This window comes from Trachemys scripta, chromosome 10 (genome assembly GCF_013100865.1).
Source record: "Trachemys scripta elegans isolate TJP31775 chromosome 10, CAS_Tse_1.0, whole genome shotgun sequence".
In the NCBI taxonomy this organism is placed as follows: domain Eukaryota; kingdom Metazoa; phylum Chordata; order Testudines; family Emydidae; genus Trachemys; species Trachemys scripta.
Window position 1 is genome coordinate 43,741,286 of NC_048307.1, and position 9,822 is coordinate 43,751,107.

The 9,822-nt window shown below is 43.7% G+C and overlaps 1 protein-coding gene across 3 annotated transcripts in view; it reads left to right on the forward strand.

The window, feature by feature from the left end:
• The window catches only part of PKM (pyruvate kinase M1/2), a 40,888-nt gene extending 31,285 nt beyond the window's left edge, over window positions 1–9,603 (forward strand). For 2 of the 3 annotated variants that reach the window (XM_034784868.1, XM_034784870.1), the window contains exons 9-11: window positions 3,498–3,664; window positions 7,172–7,353; window positions 8,278–9,603. In XM_034784868.1, the coding sequence (XP_034640759.1) occupies window positions 3,498–3,664; window positions 7,172–7,353; window positions 8,278–8,384 (456 nt within the window). In that variant the 3' untranslated portion in view covers window positions 8,385–9,603. Of the gene's footprint in view, window positions 1–2,673; window positions 2,841–3,497; window positions 3,665–7,171; window positions 7,354–8,277 lie in introns of all 3 variants that reach the window. The other variant, XM_034784869.1, reaches the window with a different exon arrangement.
• Window positions 9,604–9,822: the final 219 nt, after the last annotated feature.

Below are 9,822 nucleotides of genomic sequence, written 5' to 3' on the forward strand. Positions count from 1 at the left end.
CTTGTCTACACTGGCAATTTACAGTGCTGCAACTTACTTGCTCAGGGGAGTGAAAAAACACCCCCCTGAGCGCAGCAAGTTTCAGCGCTGTAAAGCGCCAGTGTAAACAGTGCCCCAGCACTGGTAGCTACGCCCTTCATGGAGGTGGGTTTTTTGTTTGTTTTTTAGAGTGCTGGGAGAGCTCTCTGCCATGACTACACAAGCCACGTTAAAGCGCTGTTACATCAGCGCTTTAGCATTGCCAATATAGACTAGCGCTAAGTCTAAATGCCTTTGTACCCCACCCCACACAATTAAGGATGTGGTCACATCCTACCACAAACTTGGAGAAAGCTGGTAAACATCCCCAGTAGGGAAAATGTTAATGGATCAACGTGAATGATTTGCCATGGATCTTTGGAAGGGACTAACTTAAAGAGGGGAGGGGGTGAGTTAATCTATAAAAACCTCTTATATAGCAGGGAGCCTTTTGGTAAACTCAAGCTTATGTTGAATGTTGCCCAAAGCTGCCTGCCTTTGATTCAAGAAATGAAGATATACTGTAGGCTCCGGGTTTCCATGTTTGGAGTATGCTATATGAGGTGGAACCTTTATCCCCCTTTTTATCTAACAAGTTTAAACCCAATGTAATGAAAACTTGCAGCTAATACTGTGGCTTTTATTGCATTTAATTTGCATTATAATGTAATCTAGGTCAGTGGTTCTCAACCAGAGGTCTGTGGCACACTTGGGACCATGAGCAAGTTTCAGGTGGTCCACCAAGCAGGGCTGGCATTAGACCTGCTTGGGCCCAGGGCAGAAGCCCACATCACCTGGGGCTGAAGCCCAGGCTCTAAGTCCCACCACTCAGGGCTGAAGCTAAAGCCTGAGCAACTTGGCTTCGCAAGGCCCCCTGTGGCATGAGGCACCGGGCAGTTGCCCTGCTTTCTACCTCCTAACACTGGCCTTAGCTTTTATATGCAGAAAAACAATTGTGGCACAGGTGGGCCATGAAGTTTTCATAGCATGTTGGAGCCTCAGAAAGAAAAAGGTTGAGAATCCCTGATTTAGGTGTCTCAGTCTGAATTATTGTTACAAAGGATCTTGTGGCTGGAGACTTGGACTCAGGATTTCCATATCCTCTGGGATATCTAGACAAGCCACTTAGATGAAAAAAATTAAGTTATAAGATGAGGATAACAGTGGCAATTCATTAACATTTGTAAAGTGCTTGTCCTCACCTGGAAAGTGCCATAGAGTGAAGTATCTCTATTTAGATGGATTTAGTCTGTCTAAAGCCTCCATTTTTCTTGCTTGCTATAAATAACTTCAGCTAGTCCTCTTGAAGAGATTATCAACTTTTCTGCATGCTTTTCTAGTAAACTCTGCAAGCCTTCTTTATATGGTTGTGAAGGACTAGCATTGCCTAGTCAGACAAGAATTCTTGTCTTAAATGCTTTCTCTTAGGCATACTTACTGACCTGTATAAGATTCCTAGATTATTGTACAAACTCACTTGGAATATCCATGGACTGTCTGTAACCTGGATGCGGAAGCTTCTCATGACACCTTCATTCTATGAATAAAAACTAGAAGTGTCTTCTGTAGTTGTACACTTGACTAAGTTGAGTACATACAAACATTAAATGAGGGTTTCTGTACTCTACATTTTTTTAGAGAAAACCATATAAGGAAGACTTGTTTCTATACTGTAAACAGTATTACTAAAGGGTAGGGTGGTGCAACTGTAAAGATTAAGTTTCTTGGCTCTTCTCTAAGTAACAGCCAAACCATAATGAGCCCACCTTCTTTGCTTATAAAGAATGAGATGGAAGATGGTGGCATTGTTCACAATTGGATTGTTCTTGTATAAAAGATTATTCTAACAGTGCTCTGGGCCATTAGAAGGTGGGGGTGAACACACATGCATCCCTGAAGCAACATATACCATGCATTCTACTACTGTCTGTTCTCTGGCACACCTAAAAGTTGAGCCTCTGGAAAAGTGCAGAAGCAAGACCTACAGCAAGCTGACACTTGAGGCTTGTCTACATTCTATGGGGGAGTGATTTCTAAAGTGCACTGTTGTACATTAATTGGTGCACTTAACATAGTACTGTTTAAAACAATACTACATAAAATTGCACCACGGAGCTTAGTGTGCACCAGCAGTGTCTGCATCAACCAATGAATGTGCCACACATATGCTTTAGAAATCATACCCCATAAAGTACATTATCCCACCATGTAGACATGCCCTCATCATATAATTAGAAGAGCAGTTTTCGTAAGGAAGTGCCCCCCACACACACCTTCCTTAGCCTAAACAAGTGCAGACAATTCAAAAAATGTAGCCTGACTTCAAGCCCTGGGGCAGCATGACTGTAAAGCTATCAAAATAATGTAGCATAAAAGGTCCCATTCTGAAAACACATGATCTGATGTACAAACTAGCTGTAGGAAATGGACCTGAATGTCCACTAGCCTTGGCACTGTTAGAATTCTAATCATGTTTGTCTGTATTAAATCTTAACCTCCGAGCCAAAGGAAGTTTCACAACCCTACCTCTAATATTCTTTGCCTGCATGACTATGACAATTAAGCAAATTAACTCAATATCACATTACTCTGGTGTATCTATTTCCTTCTTTCTGTCACTCCTTTCTTCTCCCTCCCTCTTACCCCGGCCTGCAGATCGCTCGCGAGGCTGAGGCCGCAATTTTTCACCGTCAGCTGTTTGAAGAACTTTTCCGCATCACTGCTAACAACAGAGACCCTGCTGATGCCATGGCTGTAGGCGCTGTGGAGGCCTCTTTTAAGTGCTTAGCTCCAGCTCTGATAGTTCTGACCGAGTCTGGCAGGTAGGGCTCAGAGAGGGCAAGAAAGACTTAGGCTCTAAAGATAAATAAGCATTTTCACTCCACAGAGTGTGGGTTAGAGATGATCTAACCAAGACAAACTTCTTGTGCTTCAGGCCATGTTTCAATGGGTAGAAATACGTTCCACTAGAACACAGTAGTACACATCCTGTGAGCAGCTCTTACAGTTCAAAACTTCAACTTGGCATACACTAGCAGAATCTGAGTTTACATCATCCTTGTAGTACAGCAGGATTGGAGGTAGGTAGAAGCAGAGCAAGAGTGCCTGGCAGTTGGGCATGGATGTGAAGAGTGTGCTGGCCAGGCTGGGTGGGGTGACTTGGCAGGTGTCACAGAATTCAGAAGAGAAACCTCTTGATATCAATTATCTAGTGGATGAATGTTTACTAAATAGCATACCCCAATTGCTAATTTGATGCACAAGCAGTATGCTTGGCTAAACAGATGACCGCCACCAGCATGGTACCATACACTAATCTGGACTTGCTAGTATAAAATGGATAGGTAGATCTTCTGAATATCAAAACAAAGGTTATGCTATTGACATCCTGCCGGGCATGGCACCTCACCTTATCCTGTGTCACCTGAGCGCTGACTGACACGAATGTTGTATTCCCCGAATGCGTGTTGCTCTTATAGATTGCTCGCGAGGCCGAAGCCGCCATCTTTCACAGGCAATTGTTTGAGGAACTACGCCGGTTGGCCCCTCTGAACCGTGACCCTACGGAAGCCGCCGCTGTTGGCGCTGTAGAAGCTTCCTTCAAGTGCTGCAGTGGGGCTATTATCGTCCTCACCAAGTCTGGAAGGTAGGAGGTGAAAGGTTCCCTCAAGTGAAATGGACTTCAGTGACCGGGGTGGGGGAAAAGGACGCCTTCAAAAGTGTGTTTTTAAGAATGAATGAAATGGTAATCCTGAAGCAGCCAGAAAACCAGGCGACTTTAAAGCTAATGTCATCAGTCTGCAATACCCAGTTCAACCAAGAAGATGGACCAACATTTCAGAAATCTGTAGATATTTAGTCTAATTCAGTTCTTCAGCATTCCTCAACCATCTTGGCATCAGCACCAAGCATGTAAAATATTTTTTTCTGCTGATAAAATTGCGTCTTTGTTGCCAGTAAAGCTGGCTGGAAAACTTTGACAGGAAACAACTTTTGAAAGTTTGTTTATAGTGACTTTAACCAGAGAAATCTTGAAGTTTGACAGTAGGTCAGAAGTTCACTGGATGCAGAATCGAGCTTTTTGAATAAGGCAATATCTTTCAGCCCACATTTCCAGCTGGGTTGACTACAATGCCAGCAAAAGTAAAGACCTGCCTGACATGGTATCACTGGCTAAACCATTATTAGACTATCGAATCCTCCGGTCTTCTAGTCCTGTGACCATACAGTAGACTTCAAACACAGGCCTGGCTTAAAGAAAGGCTTGTTTAAACAGGAGGCTAAAAATACAGAAGCTTGTTCCCTTTTGTCAGTTAACACTTCCTAATGTCTATCCTGCTTGGGTGTATAGGCCTTTCTTTATTATCTAGAATCCACTGTGATCTTAGACTAAAGTATCCAACAGACAAATCTGTGGAATATGCCTCTTAATACTAGGTTCACCCAATGCCTGTTTCCTGCAGTGGCTTCCACTGCTTTGTGCCAACAGTGTGCAAGATACTAGTTCATGGAACAGCACCCTGGAATATCTTGGGATTTGACAAATGTTAATGCTATTAAGGTCACTTAATAGACCCTGTGTCTAGAAAATGCAGGAAAGCACAGTAAATGGTCTTAAACCCCAGCTCATCAGCTTCTAGTTTCTCTAAACTGAGAACTGAATTGCTCCTCTCAAAGCAAGTCTTGGCTAATCATAAGGGGTTTTTTGGTTCTCCAGCCCCTCTTCTCCCCCCCCCCCCCCCAAAAAAAAAAAAAAACCTGGTGGCCCTCTAGATGGGCATTATGAAGTCTCACCCTGAATCTGGACCCAGCAAGTAGTAGCATAGCAGATGTCCTCTAAACATACTCAGCAAATATTCTGCGTCAAGAACTGGGCCGGTTGTGAATTCTTTTCTTTAAGGAAATTTTCAAGCTGGTGCTTGCTTTATTTCTGCAGAACAGGGAATAGCTGTAAGCATGAGAGTTTGCATCCTTCTTGTACTTGTGCTTCCAATGTTTCTGTATAAAGGGTTCCAGTCAGCCTTACACTTGACCTTTCTGAAGAGATCTGACCTTTGATATTTGAATATTTTTAGCTCTGGATTCTGTTACATCCTCTGAATACCTGGGTCCCCTTGAGCCACTGGAAAGCTTCTCTCACAGTAGAAAGGTTTTTGTGAGAGAGGCTGGGTTGATGAAACTGGCACTGCTGTCTTGTAAGCAACAAACTTTGACTGAAAATCTTTAGCGTGAAGCAGCTTTGCTGAAGTTTGATTCACGAGACCTGAACCATAAGAATCTAGTTGAAACACAATTGTGCACCATATAATCCTGTTCTCTGCTACATGTTGAGCAGTAAAATATAACTATAGATATCATGGCCTTTTTCAGTTCCTGACAGATTCTGCTTAATCTCTGAGCACACACCACCTTCCAGAATTTAACTTCCCTCCCAGTAGGAAGGGGTGGCACCTTTACCACTGCTCCAGCTTCTGCTGCTGGAGACTATGAATAAAGACCATTTGTGCTTACCATCCCATAGTTACTAGATGTCCCACATAAATATTTCCACTTTTTACCATATTTGCTTCCAGATCTTTGCATAAAAACAAAGTTGTGCAACAGATCATAGCAGGATAGGCCTATTACGTTATCTGTATTCATCTTTAAGCAGGTGAAAAGGGGATTGCTCCATATGTATCTGACCTGAGCTGTGCTTGAATCAGTTTTAAAAAAAAAAAAAAAACTTAGAGGTCCCTAGGTTTTTCCCTACAGTTTCCCCTCTAACAGTGGCTTCCAGTGATTGCCTTTAAAATAGCCTGCTCTAGCAAGTCTCCTGTCTACACTTCAGAGTAGCAGCCGTGTTAGTCTGTATCCACAAAAAGAACAGGAGTACTTGTGGCACCTTAAATTTTAGTCTCTAAGATGCCACAAGTACTCCTGTTCTTTCTGTTAACACTTCAGTGACTGTGCACAAGGTATGATGCAGCAGAAGTCATTCCTTCTACCTGCCTACACCCACACACCCTTCAAGGGAAAGGATTCTAGATCCCTCAGAAGAATTTGATTTCTTGTGACTGCAAATTCTGCCACAACTCTCCCAGGCAAATTAGCTGAACTCTGTGGATGCTCTGGAAATGCCAACGACTCACCAAAATGGCTGGGTTTTTTTGCAACAATGCATGCCTTCTCCCACACCAGGGACTGAATATTGCCTTTGCCAGCCCTGGGAGCAAGAGACTCCAGCTAACCCTATGATCAGATATGCTTAAATGAAAACTAGACAGAAACCGGCAAGCAAACCCCACACTCCTATCTGGCAAGCTGTCACCACTACTTACATCCCCTTGCAGTTTATTTGCAGTGATTTTTAAACTTAGGGTTTCTTCCTTGTCAACCTTAATAGCATAGTGGTGATATTTGGAAGATTTTAGTTCTTTTCTCCTGCCCTTGAAAAGAGGAGCACTCAGGCCAAACCTTCACTGTTTTGCTCTGAAGAGAACAGGATCCATGCATGCTGCCTGAAGTGCCAAAGGGTCAAAACCACGTGACTGACACAACAGAAGGGCAGCAAAATAAGTGTGTCTCAATATCGGCCCACCTTGACATTACTGCCAACAGAACTAAAACGCCCAGTGCTGGAAACATCCACCTTAAGTGTAGAGTGAAGTTTCCGGAAACTCTAAAAAACTGAAGTGGCATGACAACAGGCTTGGGGAGAAGAGGGAAGTGACTCCCCACTCCAACAGATGGTTTGCTATGCCCTAAAGCAAGACAGATGGTGTGGACCTGAGGCAGTCCTTCCAGGAAAGGATGCTGTGTAGCATGTCCTCTATTCTTGTAAGTCGGGGGAATGAGAACTAGCCTGGCCTTCAAACTAAACTTGATGTAAACCTTGACTCTCTTGCATGGATTTTTATTGCAAGTAGTCTTCCTGGCCAAACTGCAAAATACCCAAGCAGTGTTTACCATTAGCTGTGTCCATGCCACTCAGTCTCCACATAAGTGGAGATAGCACCTACTTATAAGAGCCATGATCATTGCTCTGATCTTGTCTTCTGTACACTACACTTGCTGTGAACAATTGAAGTTTCTCAAGCTTCTGTTGAGCTGCCATATATGGGATGCTTTTGGAGGTTAATCCTACCTTCCATTTTGTTCTCCCTCCTATCAGATCTGCTCACCTGGTGTCCAGGTTCCGTCCACGTGCTCCCATCATTGCTGTGACTCGTAATGGACAGACAGCACGCCAGGCCCATCTGTACCGTGGCATTTTCCCTGTGTTGTGCAAAGAACCCACCCTTGATGCATGGGCTGAGGATGTGGATCTCAGAGTTAACCTGGGCATGAATGTTGGTGAGTTATGTTGCTTTATCTTTACTCTGGTCAGGTAACTGATAGCTTATGGAAGAACTACCCCTTCAAAAACCTCTAGTTTGGGGCATCTTTTGCCTTCTGGCAGAGCCTTAAGGCTGTTAATGAGAAGAAATACTGCTTGTGACAGATGAATGGGCCGCCTACAATCACACCTCCTTATCCAGATCTGGTACTCAGACTGATAACTTCATATTAAAAACTGCTCCCCCTTCACAATAGGCCTTGATTTTTTTTAATAGCTCTAATGGAAAGCTGTACAGACAAATGCTTACTGGTCTGTCTGGTGAGTGGCCACCTTTATTTGCCTTTTTTTAAAAAACCAAACCAACCTAGGGCTGAGGTAAAGGGTAGCTCCTCCCACTGTTACAGTGCACTTTGTATTAACTGACAAAGGCCCAACACCAAAGTTCAAAATGGGCCATATGAACTGGAATCTCGTCTAGTGGCGGCACCTGTAGCTGAGCTTAAGGTCTCCAGAAGGAACAAATGGTGTAGGAGAGAGGTGAGGTGTCCTGTCTCTTTCCAGTGTGGATCAAACCATGATTAGTTGAAGTGCTCTTATTGCTAGGACAGCTGAGGGAAACCTGAGTCCCTCAGCCTGGTGTAATGATGCCATCTTGTGGCATGAGGGGGTATGTGAATGCCTTGGAATGTAAAGAGCAGCTACTAGGGCTAAATGAGGTCCAACAGAGCTACTAAATCCATGTGGTTTGCTCTGGTAGCCCCCTCTATATTACATTTGGACTTACAAGAAAGCAATGGTATTCCTGGTCTCTGGATGCAGACTTGTTGTGGTAGACATCCTAAAACCTAGTGATACTGAGTCTACTGGACATTATGGCATCTAATAGAACTGTTAGCATGAACTTGATTTGCAGATATTCACAAATCTTTCTCTTCCAGGCAAAGCACGTGGCTTCTTCAAGACTGGCGATCTTGTCATTGTACTTACAGGATGGCGCCCTGGGTCCGGCTACACCAACACCATGCGTGTGGTGCCAGTTCCATGAACACCAACTCTCAAACTCCCCAGCAACACCTTCCCTCTTCCCCCTTCCCTCACTTTCTTCTCCTCTGCTCTACCCCCTTGCATTAGGCTGGCAATTGCTTGCAATGTTATCCGTGTGTAGAGTGGATATAGGTTGCTAAACACCACCAAATGCAGCAGAGGGGGAAGGAGGACCTTTAAGTCACTCTAAAAGAATACTTGAAATGTTTTAGTTTTTGAAAAGTAAATGGCCTTTTTCCCCTAAGGTGATTCTGCCCTGAAGTAGTTGGGAGTTGCTGTATGAAATTCCTGCATGGTGACTGAACTTGTGCTGCTCATCCCCCTCTTTGTAGACTGGATACTACCTTAAGGGTGACTACTATGCCTTTCCCTGCACCTTTCTCAGGAGTGCAGGGTAAGGAGGCAATAACAAGGTGATTGTCAGAGTTCCAGTGTTAACACTCTGCAACAGGCAGAGTACAGCTCTGTACCCTGTAGGTTCAGATAATCAACGGCATAATTTAATGCCTCCCTTCTCTGCCATGTCCTCCTAATTACTCCCACTCTGCAAACTTGTACTCTGTCACCAATGCACTCCAGTTTAGGAGCTGTGATAGATTAAGTCATGGGTCTATGTAGCCACACTTGCAGTATGTAAACTAGTCTTCTTGTCTCCCCCTCCAGATTTACAGTGGCTCGTTGCACTCCATAATTTAAACTCCACTACAGATACATTGTGTATCTACCACCAATGGATGTTGATGAAAGATTAAGATGTGCTTAACCCTTTAAGTCCTAAAATAGCAACTTCCATGAGACATACTACTGTGTATCCCCCTCCCAGTGCAAATGGAGAGAACGACTCCAGGGTTCCAGTATACCTGGAAAACAGTGATCGAAACCTCCAGCACAGACCAAAGTCTAAGATGCAATTCAGGCCTGGGTTCCTTCTAAGTCACTTAGTTTGTCATTTATGGGCAGCAGGGAGAAATAGAACAAGGATAAAACAGGGGGTTTGCCTTTAAAGGGTTGAGTGCTGCATTTCCACTTCCTGTGCTGCTGAGAGCTCCCTTTGCTCCTACTGCAGTGTAGCATATCTGTCTGAGTTGAGTAGTCCTGTTTCCTGAGAACATTCTCCTATGTTGTAAATCTGGACAAGTTATTTACTGTAACAGGTGTATTGGGTTGTAGAGCACAACTATGTGCATCAATAAAAAAAAAAAAAGCTGAAGCACCCATCAGACTTCTGCTCTTGCTTGGTTTTTCCATTGGCAAGTCCTTTGCGAAGAAAGTGACTAAGCCAACCAACTGAAACATGTCACTGCTTACAAACGATGTCTGAACACTAAAGGAGGAAAAATCTATTTTCCGTATTAGTTGAAAGCTATTTTATCCTTGATTGTGGAAGGAATCCTCAATACTGTAGTTAGTTTGCAGCTAGCCCTCAGATGTGCCAAATC